We start from the raw sequence: 26702 nt of genomic DNA on the forward strand, positions 1-26702 counted from the left end.
TTAAAACATTTTATAAAATAGATAACATTTGAATATGCTATAACTTTTACTATCAAACTCCAAATAAAAAAACTACCGAATATTAAAATATTATATATATATATATATATATATATATATATATATATATAATATTTTAACTACCGAGTATGAATCTTGACTATAACCTTCCAGAAATGATAATTTCTTAAAGAAAATAAAATAAGTTATTGTATTTTCTACAGCATTAAAATTAAATTCATTGACATGAAAATATAGAGACTTTTATCACGTTTGATTGAAAATATAAATACTAAAAATATTTTTTTTTCTTATAAATAAGCTATTGATGCATTTGTTTATATTTAAAAAATTATTTCCTACACTACAAATCTTAAACAAATAACATAATAATCATATTTTAACTAAGTTTAAATAACAAGATCTTTAAAATTAAAAAATCAAAGCAAACCAAAAAAAATGATTTCATTTGATTTAAATTTCACGATATAACCACTTAATTTCCTTATTTGACTTTGAATCTTAAAAGTGGAACCAAACCGCGACACCCTTGCTTGAAGAATCTATTAATTTATGATTTGCACATGAGTTGCTAATACTAGATGAGATGAGACAGCAATTCCCATCAAAATTGGCTGTGAATGAAGTAACTTATGTTTTCGAATTGACACACAATTCGAGTCATTCAGGCCCACACTCACGCCATTTTCTTTAGGAAACCAGACAACAACATCTAACAAATATTATTAACATCTTATATTTTATAACTATTTTTAAAGTTACTTAGATATTTTAACTGTTATTTATTAATTAATATAATTTTATTTAAAAGTGTTTTCTAAAAATAATAAACACAATAAATGATTCTAAACAAGTCTTATAAAAATATTAAAATAACCTTTTAAAAATTATTTTGAGAAATATCAAAAAAAACATTTCAAAGAAAATAAGACTTTAAATTTAAAAATCAATAAGAATTATTATGTTTGAAAATAAGCTAAAATTTACACGCTAAATTATGTATAAATTTATTGAAATTACTAAGGAGGTTAAATTAAAATCTCCAACTCTCAGAGTGAAGTTCCTTATAGAAAAACAATTTAAATAATTGATATATAATATGGTATCAAGTATCAACCTCGAAAAAAATAATCTAGATTAGTAGATCCGACAATGGACCGTGTTTCTACTTTCTACTTTCTATCTTTGTTGGAAGAAAATGAAAATAGGAAATATAATAATTTGCACGTGAAGCGCTGAAGGTTGGGCTTCGCCTCGCCAGCTGTACCTTTCAGACAGGCAAGCGTAATCGGATATCAATCCACTATTTATAAAATGAAAATTACCCCTTCAAGTCTTATTTCAAGCAAACTATGGAACCTATACTAAATTAGAAATTTAGAGTTTATACTTGCAGTATGCACATGACGTTTTTCTTGTAAGCCCTTCAACACTCATCAAATGAAGTATTCTCTAATGCAGTGACCGATTTAGGATCGTGGGAGCAAAATCTTTAAAATTATTATTATTATTGGAGTCAAGTTCATATCTCTATATTTTAATTAATAAAAATATTTAAAAATTATTAATATTTATTAATAACTATTTCTTAATATTATTTTTCATTATTTAAAAATTTAAAGATAAAATTATCTAAAAATTTTGTATACTAAATCAAGCTATCACCTTTATATATCTTATCAATTATTATTATGCTTAAATATATTTTTAATATCTTAAATTTAAAATTATTATTTTTAATCATTACAAATTTTAAAAATCTTATTTTAAACTCTTAAGTCATCAATAAGTCAATAACATATATAAAAATGACAAATTAAAATAATTATGCAGTATCTATGATTTTTCATCAACAAAAACACTGAATATCGATAAATTTTTTAAGAAAAAATTGAGCGTAAAGATTAAAATAAACTTTTTTTAAAATTACAAGAACAAAAATATTTAATTTTAAATTTGAGAGACTTAAAAAGTTATCTTAAGTTTGATGGAATAAAAAACATATTAAGGCATTATTATTATTATTATTATTATTTAATGTAATTAATTATAAAGTGAAATAAAAAAATCCAATTGAATAGTGCGTAAAAAACCGGAAGAGCTAAAAATGAAATGAAAAGTTAAAAAAAAAAAAAAAAAAGTTGTCATCAATAAAAGATAAAATTTAACAATAGAGTAACAGAGTTGTTCAATTCAAATATATAAAAATAGGTGGGTAAAATGCAAAAATTGTTTATGCATATTTATAATTTTTTTAAAAGTGGGGTGCATTTAAAGAGGTCCGCCACAGCTCTAGTGCAAAGCCCTGCATAACAGTTGAAGAAAATATGTTCGAACCTACAAAATACAAATTTAAGAGGCAAATAAACACATTTAATTTTCAGGTTCTCAAGTCAAGCAAAATAAAACAAGGAAATATTCTTTGATCACATGAACCAAATATCAGTGCGAAGTTGATTAATTGCAGCAAAAAATTTACTATGCAACTTGGTATCCCAAAACAAAACAAGAAAAAGAATAAATATTTAAGTAGACATTAATATTAATGAAATTAGTTTCTCTATGCATCAACAATATTTAGATTTTAGATAGACCCTAATATAAGGGTATTCTGCCAACTTTCTTTTTATGATCATCAAGATACAAACATTGCACCGGGCAGTCAATATAGAAATATAGGCCTAAACAAAACTCGCACCGTAATAGCTGCTATAATATGAATAATGTCTACCTCAATAAAACAGATGAAGTCATCCCCACTTTTTGATAATGGTAAATTCTATTATAAATATCCGGTTTCTCTACATCTTAATAGGTGAATCAAGGAATGGCCACTAATTTTTTAGTGCATAATGCTTGAAAATAGTGCCATCAACTCGTATCTTGGGTACTAAATCCCATCTCTTCAATGCCTTGTGCAAGATGATGAGAATGGTGTTGAGGATAAGGGGTTTACTACACATATATATACATGTCTCTATGTTAGTGAGATATTGTTCATTTTGGGACCAAGCTCTCACGGATGTATTTTTGGACATCACCCAAAAGGTCTCTCAACCAATAGAGACAACTATATGTATATAAACTCATGTCCATCCTTTTATTTGAACGATGTTAGACTTTGTTTGCATCCCAACAAATGGTGCTGCCCTTTCTTATACACTACTAATTTTAAGTTTATGTACCAGGGAAAAATGAAAAACAGAATTCAGAAATATTCAGTCACATATCTATCAAACTTCTTGTATATTCAAGTCTCTCTGGCTAATTGGCTTGCAATCAGCTATAAGTTAGTGCCTGAATATCTAACATTATTTAAACCTCTTCAACTTCAAGCGTTCAAGCATCTAGAAGAGTAACTTTATACCAAGATTCATTCATGTTTTGCCTTTATAAAAGCAATGGATGCTCCTTATGAAGATTTGTCGCAAAGATTCAAGGATTCACTTCGCTGAGGGAGTATGTGTTCACACACTTCAACCGGTTATTATACGAGTAAACTCTGCCAGGTGATAAACTTGTCAGGACCACGGATCCTCTATAATGTAGTCTCACTCGGGAATTCTGACTTTCTGACCAAAGCCCAACTTCATGCAAATCTCCTTCTTTCCAGCAAATGTTAACTGTCACCCCACCACGTGCTTTTAATCCTTTCACACAACCATTGCCCCATTTATCCCGCGGCAACGCCGGAAGCAAGTACAGATCCGTCATTGTGCTTTGAACAAGCATTTCTGCAATTGCTGCTGTAAAACTGACACCAAACAAAAACAATGCTTTCTGTCAATCAAACTAATTCAAAATGAGTATCTTTGCCAATTTGTTAATGCTAGCATCAGTTTATATTAGAAAAAATCCAAGTCTCACATCGATTAGTAGAGAACAATTCTCACCTTACAAGTCGGTTTTGTAGGGTTAAGTTAGACTCAAAAAATCCAAGTCTCACATCGATTAGTAGAGAACAATTCTCATCTTACAAGTCGGTTTTATAGGGTTAAGTTAGACTCAAAAAATCTAAGTCCCACATCGACTAGTGGAGAACAATTCTCACCCTACAGAACTATCTAGATCCACTTTAAATAGGTCACCTACCATTGATACATGCACTATAAGTATAAAGTAGTATATTGCTCTCTATTTATATACTATTTAATTGTCTTATCTCTAGTCGATATAGGACTTGGATTTTTCCCAATAATTTCTTCACAAACTAGAAAAGGTTTCTACATATAACTTCCAAACATGTGGATGAATTTTAAAATAATACAATGCCGCCATGGTTCCAATTAAAAATTTATAGAATGAAATGAAATTTTCCACATTTAGGGAATTGCTTTTAGTTAGATTTATTCAGTTTGAAATATGATTGAAGAAATTAAGAACCGAAGTCCAGAGTTGTGATGTTGATAAGATGCAACATATTCAAGATATGATAATTGCACAAATGTTCAACACAAGGAAAAATAAAAAGTTGAAGACTTAACATGAAAGGTAGAATTTGAACTTCTACCACAAGATTCAAGTTTCATGATATTAAAACTTCATTGTTTCTGCAACAGCAGAACTACTCCCTCCTTCCCCATAAATGAGAGAGAAAGTGAAATTGACATGATACACAGATTTACAGTTCTAACACAGATGGGCCTTACCCAAAGTTTGCATCAATCTGGAAAGGGGGATGTGCTGTGAACAAGTTGCTGTAAATTCCTCCTTCAAAAGCACGTTCATGACCAGGGTGCACCAAGACAATCAAGTGTTTTATCATGCGATATGCGCGCTCACTATTGTGAAGATGTGCCCACAGTGAAGCTTTCCAAGTTGTTGACCACCCTGGACCATCATCTCCTGTAATACAGTGCAAGAATGTTATTTACTGTTGAATTGTAATATTTACTTTTAGCATTGAAGATAAAAATAATACAGATTTGTGTCATGTAGTCATATATACAAGGTTGAACATAAACACAGTAATTCCTAATTCAATAAAGCCATATACAATTCCTGGAGTACCATTAAAATTGTCTACTAAACTAACTAGAGGCTTAAAGACAGCACAGTCTATGTATTTCGAAAGTACTCTCAGGTCTCGACACATAAAGTCATTTAAGCTATTCATAAGCAATAAACACATGGTACCATTAGACAGTATTTTATACAAGTGTCTTCCAATGAGATATTAATATTACATATGGGTTCTAGTTCATCTAAGCATATGAAATTTCAACATAACAAATAATAAGAGATGTGGTGTCATACATATTGCAAGAAAAAACAACTATTATCTTTGAAAAGAGTTTAGCTCTTGATTAAAGTTCTCATAAAAGACCTCTTTTAATTAGACTTAATTCCACAGCTTTACAAAGGTCTGGAGTTTTCTTGAGACTAATTGTGTGCCCTGGAAATAGTCCAAACAAATGCGAAACATGTCGATGATGTACATCTGGGTCCTCAAAATCTTCTGCCTGCCAAATAAGCATGGTGTAATAATTAACATGGAATTGTTGGCTTATAGTAGAACTTGATCGTTGTAAATCAGAACAAGATATTAGATGAAAAAAATTGGCCAGATGGACAGTAGAGAGATGGAGGGAAGGAATACAGATATATACCCATTCCATAATGGAACCATCTCTGGCAACTTTTGTCGGAGGAAGCCTAGATAGAGACTCAGTGACTCTTTTGATAATAGCATCATCATGTCTTCCTAAAACCTGTTTTTGAGAAATTTAGTGCCTAAGACAAAATTAGGATAATATGAGATTAGTAATTTAGTATTGGTTCGAGTGTTAACATCATTTTCACCTCAGCAGCAGAAATGATTATAGAAAAAACTTCTTTTATGATTGAAATGTCCATGGTTGATGAGTAGCTCACGCTAGCAGGCTTTCCATCTGGCGCAATGAACATGTGCTCAGGTGAAGTTGATGGGTTAGTCTCCAGTAATCCACCACGGCCTTCAATCAACCAATCCAACAAAAATGATGTACATCCTTCCAACAAAGGATATGCTTTATTTTTAAGAAAATCCTAATATAAAAGAAAATTCAACCGTCAGTTACCTAGTAACTAATTTATGAATATATTATTTACAAATAAAACTATAGATGTATATCTGTCATCATAAAATAATAGATTTTTCAACCCTCCGTAGTCTCTATCTAATAACTAGTTTATATTTATAACCTCAAATATTCATTGGTATTGGTGAAAATGGGAGTAAATAAGTTGCATACTTAAATGAAACTTGAAATCTGCAATTACATTTGTTGGTTGTGGTTTAAAAATTCATTTGAACCTCATAATACTTGTACAACATGTTGCTCCTTGAGTTCCTGGAATTATTAATCATCGTAGCTGCACAAGGCCTTATTTTGCATTAGTATCAATTTTTGAAATTTTACTGAGTACATAAAACATATTATACCCCAAAATAGATCAACTGGTTATAAAGAACCCCATCACAACATGAAGATGAATAACAACTTTCAATATTTCAGGTCAACCATATAGTTATGTCATTAAAATAGAAGTGGATTAGTTAGGCATGCATTAAATAGGCAACTCTACAGAGTATGACAGTTCATCATCAGTAAGTTCAATAACTTGAGGAAATCTAAAACGGTTAAATCCCCTAAACAGCTCTTTTCACAAGATCAGCTTGAATCAATGCTTTAAATGAAGGGTAGGATAATTTACTGAAAAGCCAGAACTTACTTTGTCCATTGTATAAATATAATGCTCCCATAAATGGGTACAAAGCCAAGCTCCACCCATTGGCCATATAGCCCAAACGGGCTGACCTTGATATGGTGATGTTTTAGCCCATATGTCTGAAACATGATGTGTAACCCAGCCATTTGCTTCATAGTTCACCTGTACGCAAGATCAAATGAAAATCTGGATAGAACAATAAAAATCATGATACTCTCTCCAGAACTATATATAAGCAAAAAAAAAAATGGACATTTTTTGGACTAAAATGTAGACAAACTTCAAACAAGTCAAATTTATTTAATGTTCTTAAGACAATAATGAGAGTATTATTTATGATAAATGTGATTAAAAATATTTTAGAAAATGTAGTGTATATTTTATATGAAATCGTAAAAATCAAATACATTTAACTTTCTTAATGTTTGTGTAATTGGTATTTTTTACTTACATATAAGTATAGAGGGAGTAGTATGCTAGACTATATTTTCTTTTGCTCTTTGCTATAGATTTGCTGGTATGGGGGGCACGCTACAAAGTTTCTTTTAGGCGATAGCTTACAAGCATAAAGGATCTCTTTCTGAAATAGAATGACAAGAAAAACATGAAAGAAAGAGGGAAAAGAACAAAATACCTTTGCAGTTTTATTTCCATTGACTGACAAAGAGGAGATGAAATCAAATAAGGGCTCTTGACACTCGTGTAGGTTGCAAGAAAGGGATGGCCAATAATTCATTTGAAGATTAATGTTCAAGTGAGGAGCAGCCCTGGATGACATAAGAAAAATAGACAAATTACAAAATCTCAACAATTCTTCATGAAGTTACTTCTAGACATATATTTAATACTCCATATCCGTCTGAAAACTCTAAGCCAGCCCACCTTATAACCTAGAAATTACAGCATAAAAATTCTTTTTAATTTATTTATTATTAGAAGAGGGATAAAAAGAGAAGGGAAGACATACTCCCATGCAGGCTTAACATCTTTGTTCCAGATACCCTGTAGGTTTGCCACCTGAGTCCCAGGACGAGAACAAGAGATTAGCAGATATCGACCATATTGAAACAAAAGCTCCACAAAGGAGGGATCTTCATCAGTTTGAAAAGATTTGACTCTTGCTGACGTTGGAATGGAATCATCACCTCCCATTTGAGAGATGTTGGTTTGGGAAGAAACCAATTTCCTTCCATTCAAAACAGATTTTCCTAAAACAGTTTTGGAGCTTTTAAAGAGTTGCAATGAGACACGATGAAATAGATTTTGATAGTCATCTAAGTGGCGTGCATAAAGATCAGCATATGATATTGTTTTTACAGAATTCATTTTACTGAGGGACTCAGAAGTAGGATCCTTCTTGGAGTCTTCAGGCTTAGTAAATGGTCCATCAAAGGAAGAAGAAGCTGTCAAAAGCAAAATAGCCCAATCTGAGCCTTCAACTCTTAGCTTCTTATCATCCAAAACATGTATAACCCCTTTATTACTAATCTGCATATCAAGAACTGCAGAAAACTGAATTCCCTTCAGATTCGGATCGTCAATTGAATTCACTTTTGGACGGATGCTCCTGCCAGGACAGCTTCCTTCAATTATTATCTGATTTTGGCCACTTACCCTTGAACCGTGATGCATTTTGCTATCAAAATACACTGTAAAGGATAATGACCCAGGTTTGCTAGCTGAAAACCTTGTCACAATGACTTGGTCCGGGTTAGAAGCAAAATGTTCTCTGGTAAATTCTACATCTCCTACAGAGTATTTTATTTTTACTGTTGCAGTATCCAAATCCAGCTCCCTAAGATAAGTCTCTTTTGAATATGTAAGATGAGAATCATCAAATTCTAACTTGATATCGCCAAGAAGTTGGTATACCTTCATATAAAAAAATAACAGTTAGGGATGAGTGCCAAGTGCCAACATTGTACAAAGCTTCTTTAACACATGCACCAATGAACACCAAATAAGCACACATTTAAAGAGGGGACGGTGAATGAGAACAATAAATAGCATAGTTCCTGAAAACATAGAGCAAGGATGGTTATAGTTATTGTAATAAATATATTACATACATCAGAAGGAGTTCCGAACAACTTGACAGCTGCTGCCGTAGCTTCAGAGAATTTTCCATCATCAACAAGCTTTCTGACTTCAGCCAGTGCTTGTGAAGCATTTTTGTCCACATAGTTTCCAGGAGTTCCAGTCCAAAGCGTGTCCTCTAAGAAACAATTTTAAATCATCACATTAGTTTCGAAACCCCTTTTGCAGTCATTGTAACTCAAAAACAAAAACATAGCATATTTCTCTGTATTAAATATTAATAGCATACATTTAACTCAATTTCGTTGGCATTTTGATAAACGTAAAGAAAGAGGAAGTAGAGCGAAAAGTTTTGAAGATTGGAGATGAAAGGAAGAATACCATTGAGCTGGAGAAGCTCCGACGGCACGCCACCCCAAACCATGGCCCCGAGACGGCCATTGCCGATGGGGATGGCGTCGGTCCAGTTCGTTGCAGGCCCATCAAAGGTAATCTTCAAGGGCCTCGGAGGCCCATAATTGGTTGAACTTGGCTTCCACCACTCCTTCTGTTCTCCATCTACCAAAGCAGAAGATAAGCAAAAACAGACAACACAGTAAACAACAAGTCGATGGAGCAGGGGAAGCTGAAGCTCATGGCTGTGCCTCATAGCTGTTGCCACCTTTTATCTATGGCTCTCGTTAGTTTCGGATACATGTTTTATAGAACCAAAATATGCTATTTTTGTCTCGTGCTTTTTTTTCTTCAAACTTCTTCGATTCTTTTGTATTTTTTATATTTATTTATTTATTTTTCAAACTTTAAAAATATATAAATGTACTACTTCTTAACTTAAAAAATTACGATAATTTTTTATATTAATGAATTTATTTTATAATAATCATTTTACAAGTTATATCAATAATAATTTTTATTGGTCGAAGTATAACAAATTTTACTCTTAATCAGTAATGTTTATTTCGTATGCTGAAAAATTAATAAATTTCAGCTTGTATATGATTTTTATAGTAGTTTATGGTGGTAAAGAAAATGGTAATTATTTTTAACATTTTAGAGAATGGTATCTGATATCAAGAAAACCAAAACTAAATTTTTATTTATATTTGTGTTCAGAAAATGTAGGGAACTCATAGCTGTGGGCCTGTTTTATCAATGCAACTCAGTACAGTTTTGGATATATATTTTATAAAAGGAAAAAAAAACTATTTTAGTGTCGTACTTTTTTCTCCCAAAATTCTTCAAATTTATTGTATTTTTATATATAGGGGTTTAATTTTCAAACTTTAAAAAGTATATAAATCTATTTCTTTTTAACTTTAGAAAATATGATAATTTCTTGAAGAAAATAAATTAAACTCATATTTCCTAAAGTATGAGAATCAAATTCATCAACAAAAAATATATATATAAATGTTTATCACATTTTTTTATTCATAAGAATCAAATTAGTACTAAATAATTTACAATATCTACATCATATTCAACCAAATGAACTAAACTCTCTTGAACCAGACCTTTATTATACATTTGATTAAAAATATAAAGATTAAAAATGCATTTTATCTTTTATAACATGAGTTATCAATGTTGATGTTTATATTATAAGATTCATTTCCTATACCAACTTTTTTAAATAAAATTTAGTTTACGTATAATTTTTTTTAGTAGTTTATGGTCGTCAAAATAAAATTGTAATAATTTTTTATCATTAGAAAATGTTCTCAACAATGACAACCAAACTAAATTTAATTATATGTATATAGGAATTAAAATGTATATTTTTAATTCGATAACTAAAAATTAGAATGAGAGTAAATAAAAAATAAATAAATAATGAAAAAAAAAAGTTATGTAATAATAGTCATTAAAAAAAACTTATAGACGTAAGTAGTTTTATATTGTAATTAGATTTTATACCGATATACGATTTATTTAAGTAAATATACTATTATTTTAGTAAATTGAATGTTTTGATATTAATTGATTATATAATTAAAATTTAAAAATAATAATAAATATAAAATATAATAATATTAAAAATAAGTTAAAAACGATATTAAAAAATAAATATACAATAACTTGTTAAAAATTATTTTAAAAAAATTGTAAACAACATTATAACACATATTAATAGATGCATGAATTTTGATTTTCTTATGTGTACATGTAAAATAAAAAATAATAATAATTAGTTTTAAACCAAAATAATTTAAATAGAAAAATATTAAAAGGTAAAAATATTAAGAATTTGTTGTCTTTTGATTGAGAATAATTATTTCCATACTTTTAGTTAAAATCTTTATAAATAAATAATTTTGTATTCATTTATAAGTGATTGTATAATTTTAGGAGAAATAATAAATAATTTAGAGAATGTACATTTTTATTATTGTATTTTTATCAATAATTATGTGTTATATTGTTTTGAGGTTTGTTGTTGAGAACCTTTGAGAATTATGGAATTTTTCAGGAGTTTTTAAGTATTTTATAAGATTTATCTCGATAAAATATCTAGTCTAACCTTGAGGAATCATGTTAAACGTGAGGTGAGAGAATTATCTTTACTTACATTAGCATCAAACACCAATAGAGTGGTGCCAAACACGAGAAAAAATATTTGTTTTTTCACGTTAAATGTGAGAGCCCAATGGTTCTTTATCCCATTCATATGGGGTAAGAATTGAATGATATTGAACATGAACAAGACAAAATACTCTTTGTGATGATGTCGAACATAAGGTGTGTGTAGTTTGAACATGATTTGCATTGTAAAAACTTGTTATTTGAATAATTATATGATAAACATAAATATATTAAAAAAGGCATTGCATTTTGTATGTTGATAAGTATTGTTAGTTCTATATACATTAATATGAGATAATATATATATATAAAGTCATTCAAATATTAATTAATAATAAAATATAAAAGAAATTATTACATAGTCTCTAAACTCATGAATAATTTAACCTATTATATAATATTTATATTTTTTATAATACTATATTATTTTAAGTAACTTAAATATTTTGTTTTCTCTATCCCAAACACTCTACAAATGTAATTCTTTTTAAAAGTATTTATATAATATCAAATTATAAATGGGGAAAAAAATGAAAAGTAACTTGTTCTTACCGGAGATCGGTCGTAGGGATGATCTGCTGGACAAGATTGGTGAGCCTCCTTCGCTGGGTACGCTTGTTGTTCCAAAGTGGGGGTGGTATCTGCCAAAGAGATTCTGATGCTAAAGTTAGTGTTTGTGGATGTATAGGTCTCGTATAAGTAATGCACGTACCTTAGTGTGAATTAGGGTTTATCTGGGCTTTGGGTCTGAAGTCGGTTATGACCTGTTCAGATAATGAACTTTATCTTGGTCGATGTTGTATAGCGCACGTCCGATACCGATCTGCACTATGATGCCGAGCTCTGAGCTCGGCTTCACGGTATGGATACTACACAACTGTTGTTATTTTGCTGAACAAGCTATTGTTTTTTTTCAATTGCTTTCTAATAATTTATGATTTGCACACGAGTTGCTAATATGAGATGAGAAAGCAACTCCCATCAAAATTGGTTGAGAATGAAGTAGCAGATGCTTTTGAATTGACACACAGTTCAAGTCATTCAGGCCCACACTATCTGACACCATTCTCTGTAGGAACCGGACAATGCAACAAACATCTAACACATGCAATTTCATTCATATTATTCTGTTATTAGAAGAATCCGTGTTTTGAAAAACCTCAATTAGAATCTCAGTTTCAATCACACTTTCAGAAAACAGAATCCGTGTTTGGAATAATTAGTAAAATTTTAGCTCAATCTATTAAAAAAATTGAAGATACGACGATGTTATTGTTTTAAAATATGTTTAGATATAAATTTAAAAGTACTTTTGAATTTTTTTTACTAAAATATATTTTTATTTTTATAATCTCTTAATAATCTATCTCATGTCTTGTTCTTATAAGTTTATAACCATTTGTCAAAAAGGAAATAGAAAATATAATAATTTACACGGGAAGTGGGGAAGGTTGGCCTTGGCCAGTTGTAAGTTATATAGGGCAGGTAGCATAATCATGAGATATCCGATATTTACTATTTTTTTATCATAAGTAATAAACTGATTTTTTTAATCTTAATTATAGATAATAGTTAACAAATTTTAAATTTATTGAAAGATAATTTTATTATACTCTTAATTTATTATTAATTTATTTTTTATACATTCATTTATTTTTTATTCATTAAATTAAGAGTATTTATATTAAATATAATAATCACTTAAAATAAAGGATATTTTTAGAATAAAATTTAAATTAATAGTATAATTAATTAAAATGACTATTTTAATTATTTTTCATGGTTTTAATCATTTGTCTATCTTACTTATAATTAAGACTAGAAGTAATATTTTTTTAAAGATTCTCACATGTTTTATAAAATAATATTAAGCTAATTAACTAACTTTTTTTTTCTTATTTATCCAAATTAATGATAGCTAGTGGAAGAACACACTCCATGTCTTCGTTTAAACACACAAATTAGTAGGTTAGTGCGCAGTTATTGTATAGTAAAGATTTTTGTAATATTTAATAATTTTATTTAGCTATTTTTGTTTTTATTTGAAATGTTAAAATTGTTTTAAAGATGAAAAAGATTTTTTTTCTTTTAAATATTATATCGAAAATGCAAAAGTTTAGAAATAGTAATAGACGTTTATTGATCAGTATTAGCTAAATTATAAAGATTGAGAAAAGAATAGTTGAAAATGGTTAAATAAGAAATAAAATTGAGAAAAAGTGAAAGGATATGGATGGAAGAAGGGAAAGCATGGTGTAGAATGGTTAGGAATGAGGAAGAGGAAGGGGTAAAGTTAGGAAGGAGAAGGAGATGATGAGAAAGAAATGAGGATGGTTGGTAGTAGTGAACTGAAATTCCATAGATGAGTGTAGAAAGAAATGGCGCGTTAACGTTGGATGGCTCAAATAAAACAGGGTTTTCTCGGGCCAGGTGGTGGGTTTGACCATTGGTTGCCTTGGAAAGAGCCCAGTCCCCCACACTGAGCCCAACTCTTAACTTCCCCACACACCCTCCTAAATCCTTTCTTTCCACTCTCCCATTTTACAAATGTCCCCCTCACTCTCTGCCACTTCACACTTGTTCTCTTCTCTTTCTCCAAAACCATAACTTCAAGTCTTCAACACAAAACATTTCTCTTTCACTCTCTCCAACCTTACAATACACCCCTTTCCCACCATCTCCTTTTTCTCTTAATGGAGGAGGCCAAAGAGGAACTCATCACAGGGACCAGTTTCTCTCAGTTACTGTTTGGAGATGACGATCATCATCAAACTGCATTGCCTCTTGCCGTCGACCAGGACCACTCTTGCACTTACAACCTTACCCGTTCTCCTCTTTTCTCCATTCACAACACACCCAAAATGCTATGCTTCGCCAACCATCAAAGCCAACAAGGCCTTTTGCTTCCTCAAACCAACGTAACCCCTCAGAAATCTGTCATCACTTCTAGTGACTCCTCTTCTGCTTCTTCCTGCAACTACACCAACACCTGCTCCAATTCCTTACCTAAGTCCAATGTCTGTGAGACTCTCTATATATCTTTTTCTTGCTCAGAAATTGGTGGTGGTGTTGATGTTTTTTTTTTTTTTTTTTTGGTTGAAGAGTTTGCAGAAAAAGAGAAATGGGTTGGGAAAAGAAGCAGTGACCAAGGTGGGTGTTGGAGGGCAGAGACAACCTAAGAAGACCAAAGCAGAGAACCCCACTTCAACCGGACATGCAAAGGTGAGGAAAATCATCTATGGATTGTTTGCATGTCGTTTTCTTTCTCTGTCTTTACTTTGAACTAAACCTTCTCAGAGTCACAGACACGCGACCTGTCATTTTCTAATTAAAAAAACGTAATATGATTTTGTAAGGTGGATATATGTTATATATTATTGTGTCGTAGCATGGTTTTATATAGTTTGATGAATTATTTGGAATGGCAGAGGAAGGAGAAGCTCGGGGAACGAATCGCAGCGTTACAACAACTTGTTTCTCCCTTTGGCAAGGTGAATGAGATGCAGTATTATTAGAATTAGAAACTTATAAATTTGTGTATCAATGAATCAATGATTTTGCTAATTGAATTGAGATTTTGAATGCTGAAACTGCATGTGCAGACAGATACAGCATCGGTGCTTCACGAGGCCATGGGCTATATAAGATTTCTACATGATCAAGTTCAGGTTCTGTGCTCTCCTTACCTGCAAAGTTTGCCTTCCTCGTACCATCAAAATCACCATGTGAGTCTCATCCCATTTTTCATCATTATCATAGTCTTCTATCATGCAGACAAATGTAGTTGATGTGGTCACAATTGCGGTCGCAAAAACCCGGTTTTGTGGCCACAAACATGGTTTTTTGTTGTTGAGATCTTTGATATTGTAAAAGATTATGAACAAATGCAACTGATGTGGCGGCAGTATAGTTGCAAAAACCCTGACTTTGTTGCCGAAATTGTGGTATTCTTAAAACCTTGATCATTAACATGATTTATTACTACTAAACAAAATCTACAACTAGGCAAAGGGCCCTCTTGATGGTGACAATACTGCACATTACCTTAATTGAAAAATGCTGAGGCGGGTTGGCAGGTCCTTGTGGCCACTAAGCACAGTCAAAACTGTGACACATTGCCGTTTAAGGCAACTCTTGATGACCTGAGAGTTTTGTTGTGTGTGCAATATTTCAGGGGGACGGAGATAACAATGAAGAGGAAGTGAGGAAGGATTTGAGGAGCAGGGGACTGTGCTTGATCCCTGTGGGGTGCACCATACACGTGGCCGGTAGCAATGGTGCTGATTTTTGGTCACCTGCTGCAATAGGGAGCAATGTTTCACCATCAGCCAAGCCAAGCAGTGAAACAAAACCAATGAATCCTTTTCAAAATTTGTAGCCTTTTGGGAAATGGGTTCCTATGTCTGCCCAATTTGGACTTGTACCTAATATGAGACCTTATCCGGAGATGGATGGGTGAGGAGGGAAACTCCATGAAATGGCAAAGAGGGATAACAATTAACAAGAGTGGTTCAAACTTCACACATGGGGTTCAAATCAGAGGTCATGATTTTGTCCTTAATTATGTAACATCTTTTTTTGGGGGTCCTTTTCTCAGGACATCTATATCTATATATCAATATTCTATAGAAGAAAGGAAGCAAATATTTTATGTAGGATTTAGGGATGTGTGGCCTTGAACCCTGAACTAGCTAGGAGTCTAGGATTCCACATATTTTTATTATTATATCTTCTGTCTATGTAAAATTCGGTAGGCAAGGCAATTAATTAAGTTGTTCCATATATTTTTAATATCCAGAGGCAATGTTTTAGCAAGGAAAACAATACAATAATCAAGTCTTGACAGTATTAAAATTTCACAATAGCATATGCAGAATATTCAACTATACATATGACCATTGAAATAATTGTATTATGATATTTTTATTACTGGTGTCGTCACGTGTGACGGGATATGCTGTGGTTATTGTTTGGAGTCTTGTACGCAATAATAGTGGTGCAAGATCAGTAACTGTTGGTGCAACATCCGAATACGCGTGTGATATTGTGGAACCATTTAAAAGCTCTTGTAATAAGGTGATCGCGACTTCATTGATAAGAATGTGACATGTTGGAGTTATATAGCAATTTGTTTTGTACATTATCAAAAGGGACAATCACAATTTGTTATATTTACATGTTTAGTTTGCTTGGGATTTAGTGAGTGTCACGTATATTTGCAAAATTTGATACCTGTTTCTAAAGCTAGACACATTTGTTAGCTAAAACTCTATTCATTATAAATAGTACTCATTAGGTATTTACTGGGTCTAGATCCAATTACCATTCCTATTTTTCTTATATTTTTTATAGATTGATTTGTCAATTTTTCTTAAATTTTTTTCATCATTTAAACTCAATAATTTGTCATAAAATAAGATGAGTCGACTTTTCTAGCCTTCTTGACCGCGTGATATTTCCACATTTGATGGACTTCTTCAGGGCATTTTCATCATAATTTGTAAATATATAATCAATGGTTAACATGCGATAGAAATCACATGAATTTGTATAAAAATTCATTAATGTTAAAAATGTGGAAAGTTTGGTTGAAAATCATGTTATTTCAATAATCTTGGATCACTAAATGATGGAGTTGGTATTTGAAGGAAAATATTCAAGAGAATGAAAGCAATGAATTGAAGAGATGGAAACTAATATATAAATGTAACTTTGAGAAAGATCAACCAATAGTTGGTTTGTGAACCTATAGCGAAATTTTGCATAAAACTAAGGGTATGTTTGCTTTCTGATTTGTGCATGTTTTTGTGCCCAGAATCCCCTGCAACTATGGTCAATATATGTTGGCTTATGGTTGGAAATTCAGAATTGTTAGTGGAATCTTCTCCCATTAAAGCTTAAAGCTTGTGATAATAAGATATTGGAAGACCAATCTCACCATTAACTCATCATCTAGGCTTTGTTTTCTTCTTTTATTTGTTTTAACTACGATTTTCTAATTATCTTGTGATAAAGGATGAGAAATCCTAACCCAAATACTATGTAATAGCGGAATTCATGTTTAGTTGAAGTTTATTTGGTTATATTGATTGCTTGTTTCTATCCTAATTCCTTCTATGAATTGTTCACTTGTGAACGATTCTAGATCATTGGTTACTATTGAAAATTGAATTAGGAATTGAAAATAAAACTAAGCAACATAATTGATGAAGGGATAAATATTATTAGTTATAAGATCATAATAGATTCTTGAATCTTGATCCCGATGCTTGCTTTAATTAGAGATTACTAAAAAAAATGATTTTTAGTCCACAAAACCGATAAAGAGGTAAGTATTTTTTTTTACTAATAATGTCGTTAAAACAACATTGAAAATTTTAAGCTGGTTTACGGAATAAAATAACATATTACTGGACTAATGGCTGAATTTGGCATTACATGTATATGTAAAATTTTGGGAATTGCCATTCATTCATATTCATTTTTTATTCTTTGCGCCCTAATATATTTTTTGTTTAACTTTTTGTGTTTCGAAAATATCTCTCTTACTCACTTCCATTCCCTCACTTCTTCACAGTTGGTCTACACTGTAGTTATATTCTAATAAATTATAGAAATAATTTTTTATAATATAAATTCGTTTATACATTATTAAAACTAGTTTCTATAACACAAATTTTTACATTATTAAAATTAGTTTTTATATGTAAATTTTATCACACAAAATTAATTATTGTAATATAAAAAAATTATACTAAAAAAAAGTTTTTTTTAAATTTATTAGAATATAATTTATTAGAAAAATTATTTTAAGTAAAATAATATTTTATAAAATTTTAAAAAAATAATAAACGAATGATGCGAAGAGTAAAAAGAAAGGTATAAATAAAATCTTCCTGCAGTTTTTATCTTCAAAGCCTAGCGCTGGAAAGTAAAGGTGGGTATGACTAGGGATGACAACTGGGCGAGGTAGGTACGGGTTTCATGATATCCGTTCCCGTTCTCGCGAGTTAAACTCATCTCCTTCCCGTACCCGTACCCATATTCGTCAGGTATATGATTTTCATCTTCATTCTCGTCCTTATCGGGTATCGGGTATACCCATACTCGTACTCGTCAATTTTTTTATTTTTATTTTTTGTAAAAAAAAAATATTTTTAAAATATTTTTTTTATTATATTATAATTATAATTAGGTTATTTTTTTATCTCGTATTATAATAAATAATCACACGTAAAAAAATATTAAAATTATTTAATATAATTAAATTAAAAGTGGGTATTAAATTAAAAATGGGAACGGGGATGGGTACGGGACAGGTAAGTACTACTTGTACCCGATTTAATATATCGAGTTTTACTCGTACTCGTACCTGGTCAAACCGGATATTTCCCGTCAAAGTTGAGACGGGTTCAGGTATTACCCGCGAGTACAGGTATATTTATCATCCCTATGTATGACCTGTCCGACTTTGTTATTTATTTTCTAAATTATAATAACGGTGTTAATTATTTATTTATGTGTAAATATAACATTTGTATAAAATAATTAAATTTGTTTATTATTTCATATGTATAAATATGTGGTCAAACTCAAACATATAAATTTATTAACTATTATTTCCTTAATGCATGTATTCATTCTCTCAATATTCTATATATAATTGTGTATGAGAGTAATATTTAATAAGTAATAACAATTTTATGAAATTAATTAGTGATCATTTTAACTGCTCTTGTGATTTTGTGTCACTATTATGTTAAAAATATGTTTTGATAAGATTCTCCACAATCATTTCTAGAAGAAAAAGTAGAAATTTTTTTTTGAAATAAGTTTCTTATTTGCATGCTTAAAAAATCTTCCGTCAACTATGTAACCTTGTTGGTCTTAATATTTTCTTTTAATTTTTTTTTGTAAAATAATTTCATACTACTTGGTAATTAATTTCTTGTATAAAATCTATTAAAATTTGAAAATTGTTTCCAAGACAAATGTTTTGAAAACAAAAAAACAAAAGCAATTGATAGATTTTTTTCTTATGTTTTATTATGTTTTGCATCTTGTTAAATCTTCTCAATCGCACAATATAAGTTTTTTTTTTTAGATTACATGTACGATGTATCCTCTGTTGGAGTGAGTTTTATTGGAGGGACATTATGAATGACAGATATTTCTCAAATCTATAATATACTTTATGTCTTATACCACCCTCCGTACTAGCTATTTAGTTGTATTTGAAAATTAAAAGTATTAAAAATATAAATGAAATATACCTCGAGTAATTTTTGAATTATTAATTCGAACTTACCTCTTATAATCCGGTGTATTTTTTAATTTGGACTGCTCAATTAGATTGCGAATTAAGAGTCGAGTGGGTTGGTCGCAAATAATCATTATTATATAGTTAATGGGCATTTCGCTATGTTTAGGTTCAATGAAATTATAGAAAGAAAAAATTCAGAAAGAATGTTTTTTTTTTTCTAATTTGTACATGAATATGGAAGGAAAGAAAATTTTGGTGAATCTCGTGCCAAAATTTGTTTTCTCCAATTTAAAAAGAAAATTAGAGAGAGAAAGTATGAATTTGAATGAAAAAACAAAATCATCATCGAGTTAATTTATATTATTAATTTGTTGTATTCTATTTTAAGTGATTTTTTTAATCAATCTTGTGTCTTGACTAATATTCTTTGTTGTATTACTGAGAGCATATATTCTTTTTTGTATTATTGAGAGGATATATATATATATATATATATATATATATATATATAATTTCATTTCACTTTTATTTAAGGAAATTTATATCATTTATATCATTTCTCTCTTTCCTTCTAATTATTTTTTTCATCCAAATAACTAAAATTCATCCAACTTTTAACTTTTTTTTTCATTGTTTTTAGTCTCTCCTTTCTCGATCAAAGAAAGTTGTCCGGTAGAAAGCAACTCAGTCTACCTGCTATGATTTCCAAGGATATATATATATATATATTTCCAACTGACCAGTTAAACAACAAAGTAAAAATATCCCATTTTCAACGCACATCGCCCAATCTCTTTTTTTTTTTTTCTGGGTCAATTATTTATCGTTCCTTGCCAATCTAGTGGGGTGCTCGCCGATGCACTATGTAGTGGGATAGATTGAAACCACATGTGATATGGATTGATATAAAAGTTGGATTTGAGTCATCACTTGTTCGGAATTAGTACACCACTTTTCTTCTGTAAATTAAAGATGAGAATGACATAAATGTGTAAAAATAGAAGAATGACATCAATATTTTTTTAATTTTTTTTAACTATATAATCAATATTTATTAATTTTGTCGTAAATTAATTTTTGTTAAAAAATTTAACAGACAATCTTTAGTAAAATCTTCTCTCTTAATCATGTTTTTTTTTCTTCATGTATTAAGATTTTTTAATTTTCTTTTTAGTAATCATGTTATTAGTATTTACTAGTTTAGTTAATAACTAATCTATGTTATAAAACCTGATTGATTACTTTTAATGAAAATACAATACTCAAATCGAAGATTTTACTTAAAGGAATTGAACTCATAATTATTTAAACCAATAACTTTTCGCTGAAATATTTTTTAATTTAAAAGAGCATCTTCAAGTAAAGAAAAAACATCTTTACCAAAAAAAAAGTAAAGAAAAAACATGAATTCTAATCTAATTAAAATATCTTAATTATTGAAAGTATGATTTTTTATTTTAATATAAGATTGCACTCTCACTTAACAATTTTATCTTTCATACGTCTAAGGTATCTTCTTCTTCTTCTTTTTTTTTTTAATTGTCCGTAGTATCTTTTTATTTATTAAAAGGCTTAGCATTAATTTTTCAACTTTGGACTCTATGTTCACAAGTTAATGAGTGATTGTAAATATCAAGACCAAATGCTTATATTCCTATATCTATAGATTTGCACATTCTAAAGGCCACTCAATCGCATTTGATTTTAGTAAAAGTGGATTCAAACTATAAACGATCCATTTTAATCATTCACTGTATTTTTGATAAACTTCTTTACAAACACTTGAAAAACAAAAATAACAAGAGAACAATAATATATGTTCATGTACAAATTAATTTAGAGAATTTTTTTTATTTCATTAATTTTTTTAAAATTTCATTTTTAGTTTATATATAAAGTTTTAATTTATAAAAAAATATTTTAATTTTTCTTTTTATTCTCCTAACTTTTCTCACATGGAATGAATGATTGTTGTGTAATGGGAGTTGTTATCATAAATTTGTTTTTTCATATTCCTCTTTCTATTTCTATTATAGTACTATCTTAAGAAGGAGCATAGGCCTGCCATTGTTTTCTATATAAAGCAAAGAAGCAGCGAACACAAATCGTAGTGTAATGAACAAGCACAAACAGATTGACTAAGAGAAAGCAAAAGGCAACCATGATCTTGCATGGCCTTTGTTTCTTAGTATTCCTATCCGCAACACATGCAGTTAAATTCAGTGTCACTAACAACGCACTTACAACTCCCGGTGGTGCGGCTTTCCGTGACAAAATAGGAGCTGCATATGCCCAGCGAACACTTATCGCTGCCACCCGAGTCACACTGAAGGACATCTTTCAGCAAAACAACCTTGCTGACAGAAAAAACGTGCAGAAGATAAGCTTATTTGTTGATGACATGGATGGAGTGGCTTATACTAGCAACGATGAAATTCACGTGAGTGCTAAATATGTTGGAAAGTACAAGGGGGACGTGAAGACAGAGATTACAGGGGTGCTCTATCATGAAGTTGTCCACGTTTGGCAGTGGAATGGGAATGGTGGTGCTCCTGGTGGATTAATAGAAGGTATTGCAGACTATGTGAGGCTGAAGGCAAACTATGCACCTAGTCACTGGGTAAAACCAGGACAAGGACAGAAATGGGACCAGGGTTATGATGTTACTGCTCATTTTCTGGACTATTGTGATAGTCTCAAAAGTGGGTTTGTGGCACAACTGAACAAGCTGATGAGGAGTGGTTATAGTGATCAATTCTTTGTTCAGTTACTGGGAAAGCCTGTTGATCAGTTGTGGCGAGACTACAAGGCTAAGTATGGCAATATTGCCTAAGACTAAGAGGGTTAGCTTAGCTAGCTAAAAGCTTTAGTTTAAATAATAAGCGACTATATATTTATCGCAATCTTTTCTACCAGATTATATCAACTCTTGGTATTCTCTTATCATGTAATGGGAAGTTTCATATATATGGCGAGAAAATAAAAACAATAATATTCCGTCTTTTGAATCATAAGCATGAAAAATTAAGCAGGCCTAATTAGTTGGAGGTTTGAGTAGTAATCATAAGCCTCAAAATATAAAAAAAAAAAAAAAAAAGAATAAGCAAAGGAATTGTGCAATATTGGCAATTGGGTTATTGGTTTTCATGGATGGTGCGGCACCATGACATGCAACAATACTGAATTTCAAGCTATTTACAACTGTCCGAGAGCATTGCTTGGCTGGAAGGCATCAGAAATATTGTTTGCGAATCAGACTCCTCTTGTGCCTTGACTCTAACAAAGGAAGGTATCAGGATTATATATATATAATACATTTTTTAATGAGAGGAAAAAACTGTTTACATTTTTTAAGAATAAAAAGCAAATTTATTCTATTTACAAAAACTATACAACAACAAATAAAATTATATTACATTAGCTAAAAACATATTTAAGAAGTGATGGCTAAATAATAAGATAAGGGTAACCATATTTAAATATCCGATATTTTAAACACTTTATTGACCCTCAGATTTGTTTTTAATTATCTTTCTCTTTTTTATCGTATCATGTACCTATAAAAATGATTTTTACACAGTTATATAAGACAAAAAAAACACTCAAACAACATTCTTAAAAAAATTGTTTTCTCTTTCCTCCCATGCCCTATGTGAAAAAATGTGGTATAAAAATAGTTAAAAGAAAAAAGAAAAAAAAATGGAAACTGAAATGTTTTTAGAGCGACTTGAGAAACTAAGTGCTCAAAAATCAGAACTAGTACTACCTGTTATGATATATGATGTTATAGGGAGAGACAAGGAAAAAATATATATGAATCGTCAATAAAGTGTTTGAAATGGTTGAATAATGAAATATCATTGCCATAAGATAATGTTTGATATAGATTTGCCCTAATCTCCTCTGCATGGTATTTATAGAAGATTTGACTTGACCATATGATACTCCAATTGCTTAAAAATTCAAATTTGGGTTACGTACGGAAACAAACAAGCATTCATTGAAAATATTAATGGCGTGGATTGAAGAACCATTAGTTTTTCTATATAAAGCAAGTACCCAACCCAATCTTTGTGTAGTGATAAACTTATTCACAAAGAAAAATACCAAAAGGCTCAAAACACAACCATATGATCAAGCGTGCCCTTTGCTTCTTAGTATTCCTATATGCAGTACATGAAACACATGCGGTTGAATACAGCGTCACTAACAACGCACTCACAACTCCCGGTGGTGTGGCTTTCCGTGATAAAGTAGGAGCAGAATTAATATGGCAAACTTACACTTGACTCAGCCACCCAATTCATATGGAGTGTCTTTCAGCAAAACAACCCTGCCGACAGAAAAAACATGCAAAAGGTGAGTTTATTCGTTGATGACATGGATGGGGTTGCATATAATGGCAACAATCTAATCCATTTAAGTGCAAGATATGTGGGAAACTATAATGGGGATGTGAAAACAGAGATCATAGGGGTGCTTTATCATGAAAACATTGAAATCAATGTTCAACCTCCAAACTCCCCATTGAAAACATTGAAATCAATGTTCAACTTACCGCAAAGGAAATCCAGAGCAAGGGACGCCACCTGACAAATGGATTTCTAAAAACTCCTCACATGCTCCTTACACACGACCTTCTCCATTGCCACCATCTCCCCTAGAGCATGCATCAAACATCAAAACATCCAGTTTTCCCTCTAGTACTTGTTTCTCGCCCAACCAGGCTTGCTTCTCCTCCAAAAGTTTTTCTTCTTGCCATCAAGACCAGTTTCCATTGCAGACGATGTGGCCTTCTTAGCTCAATTAACTTCCAACTCAGCCCTAGACATTTTAATCTCCTTGTCCTTGACAGCAAGCTCCTCCCATGTTCCCCTTCCTTAGGAAATGGAAACCACACTCCAATGTACTAAACAACAAGGCGACCCCAATATTTTGAAGAACACAGCAATAAATGTACATTTGAAGGCGAGGATATATCTCCTCGTCCAAATATCTCACGGTCACCAAACATCTCGCCCTCCCCAACAACAGTAGAACGACCTCATTATTAGTTCCTTTGTTCTAAAAGAACTCGAAGCTAGGAGGCTTACGTACTACCTAGCTTTAGGGATGACAAATAAACTCGTACCCGTCGGTAATATTTAAACTCGTCCCGACATTGAGAGGAAATACCCGATTTGATCAGGTATGGGTATGGGTAAACCCTGATATATTGGACTGGGTACGGATACAAGTATATACTTGTTCGCTCCATCCTCATATTCATACCCGTCCCTGTCCCCATCCTTGGTTTAATACCTGCTCCTGATTTAATTGTATTAAAAAAATTTAATATTTAATTATGTGTAATTATTTATTATGATGTAAAATATTTGTAGTTGTTTAATTATGAGGAAGTCTCTCGATTAAAATATGAGATAGACAAAAAACCTAATTATAATTATAATATAATGGAAAAGTAAACTAAAAATATTGTGTATTTTTTTTTACAAAAAAAATAAATTTGATGGGTACGGGTATGGGTATACTCGATACCCGACGGGGACAGAGATAAGATAAAAATTATATATCTGACGGATACAAGTATGAGAATGGGGATGAGGATGGGTATCATGAAACTGTACCTGACTCGTCTCATTACCATCCCTACCTAGCTCAAACAAATCGAGTAGAACACCAACTCTCCCATAGTGGCCTAGGAGATAAACCCTAATTAGGCAGTTTTATCTCTAATGGTTAAGAAATAATCTTTGCACTAGTCTCCAAAATTCGATAATTACATTCCAAATCAAGTTATGAAGAATAATATTTTCACACAACCACTATGATATATCTACTAGATATCGTGCAATATTACCTCTAAATTTAATGATAAGCTACTAGATATTACTCTAACTCAAATTTTACATTTACCTTAGACTTCTCTCTATCTTAAACGTTAGAGTACCTTTACAGGTGTCCTTCCTTGTTGTCAACAACTAGAGTATAGAGAACATCCCATTTACCATCGAAGCACTTGCAAGTTTTGGTAAGAACAATTGTATAATATACAATTACAATAATAAATAAAAGCATAGAAATTAAGATTTGCTTTTGTTCAACTTTGTAATTGCGAATTAATTGACTAATTGATCTCCCATCTTCGACGAGTTTGCGGTGGTAGTTTCTGCCAAAAGTTCTATGTTTTGCAAGACCATCTCTCTTGAGAAAATTAGTTACACAAAAAAAAAAAAAAATAATACATTAAGTTTATGACATGATAATATGAATGAGATAAATAAATATCAAATAATTAACAAAAATGGTATACCATATAACACATTACCCGCTAGTTCATCCTTGCTTCCATCCATTAGATGTGATTATTATATTAAATAAAATATTGACTATGTTTTTACCTTCATTTATAGAAATACATAGAGATGACAACGGTGCAGGATGGATAGTAGTTTCTGTTACTCGTCTTATTAGTAGAATTATTTATAATTTTTTTTTATACTTACCAGTATCCATAAATATTTATTAGAATATAAAATTTTAATTAAAAAGGTAAGAAATAAAATAATTAAAAATAAATAATTTTAAAATCTATATTTGTATTAAAAATAGTTTTTTTTAACACATTTTTACTAAAAATTTATAATTGTGATACATATGCATCGTAAAGATAAATTAAATCATATTACTTTATATATTAAAATAATTTTTAAAGTACAAGTATTTACACGTATCAGTAATTTATTATCCATCCTCTATTAAGTAGGTATCATTTAATTATTTAATTAAAATTTATAACGAAATTGATTTGTGTGTACAATATTTTTTTAATTTGTGTAGTCCTAATATATAGAATATTTTTTAAATGAGTGAAAAAAAAATTATTTCGAAAGAACTAAAACCGAATATTATCCTATTTAAGAAAAATACAACAAAAAATAAAGTTCTATTTTATAGAAACTAAAAACATGTAGTAATTCGTAATAATTAAGATAATGTTTATTTGATATATAGATTTGGCCCACTTTACTAGACTTGATCATATATATGACCCTAAACCCTAAACCATATGACACTCCAATTTCTT

At 30.6% G+C, this 26702-nt stretch overlaps 3 protein-coding genes across 4 annotated transcripts; 2 read left to right on the forward strand and 1 right to left on the reverse strand.

Annotated features, from left to right (window-relative positions):
- Nucleotides 1-3141: 3141 nt before the first annotated feature.
- Nucleotides 3142-9450, reverse strand: LOC109792121 (alpha-L-fucosidase 2). The gene is made up of 10 exons (XM_020351500.3): nt 9151-9450; nt 8802-8947; nt 7700-8604; nt 7367-7499; nt 6736-6894; nt 5824-6048; nt 5631-5732; nt 5348-5483; nt 4671-4866; nt 3142-3775 (listed from the first exon to the last, which is right to left on the reverse strand). The coding sequence occupies exons 1-10, from the start codon at nt 9416-9418 to the stop codon at nt 3457-3459; spliced, it is 2589 nt and encodes an 862-aa protein (XP_020207089.2). The 5' UTR covers nt 9419-9450; the 3' UTR covers nt 3142-3456.
- A 4144-nt stretch (nt 9451-13594) lies between these two features.
- LOC109818173 (basic helix-loop-helix (bHLH) DNA-binding superfamily protein) lies at nt 13595-16489 on the forward strand. 2 transcript variants are annotated; one of them, XM_020383586.3, is made up of 5 exons: nt 13595-14369; nt 14464-14574; nt 14781-14843; nt 14955-15077; nt 15527-16489. In XM_020383586.3, the coding sequence occupies exons 1-5, from the start codon at nt 14046-14048 to the stop codon at nt 15728-15730; spliced, it is 825 nt and encodes a 274-aa protein (XP_020239175.1). In that variant the 5' UTR covers nt 13595-14045; the 3' UTR covers nt 15731-16489. The 2 variants fall into 2 exon arrangements, with proteins under 2 accessions (XP_020239175.1, XP_020239169.1); XM_020383580.3 differs by having other exon boundaries at nt 13603-14369; nt 14455-14574; nt 15527-16484.
- Nucleotides 16490-21713: 5224 nt separating this feature from the next.
- On the forward strand, nt 21714-22623 carry LOC109795048 (uncharacterized). Its single transcript, XM_020354457.3, has one exon. The coding sequence runs from the start codon at nt 21777-21779 to the stop codon at nt 22446-22448; it is 672 nt and encodes a 223-aa protein (XP_020210046.1). The 5' UTR covers nt 21714-21776; the 3' UTR covers nt 22449-22623.
- Nucleotides 22624-26702: the final 4079 nt, after the last annotated feature.

Source organism: Cajanus cajan, chromosome 7 (assembly GCF_000230855.2).
Source record: "Cajanus cajan strain Asha chromosome 7, NIPB_CcT2T_4, whole genome shotgun sequence".
NCBI lineage: Eukaryota > Viridiplantae > Streptophyta > Magnoliopsida > Fabales > Fabaceae > Cajanus > Cajanus cajan.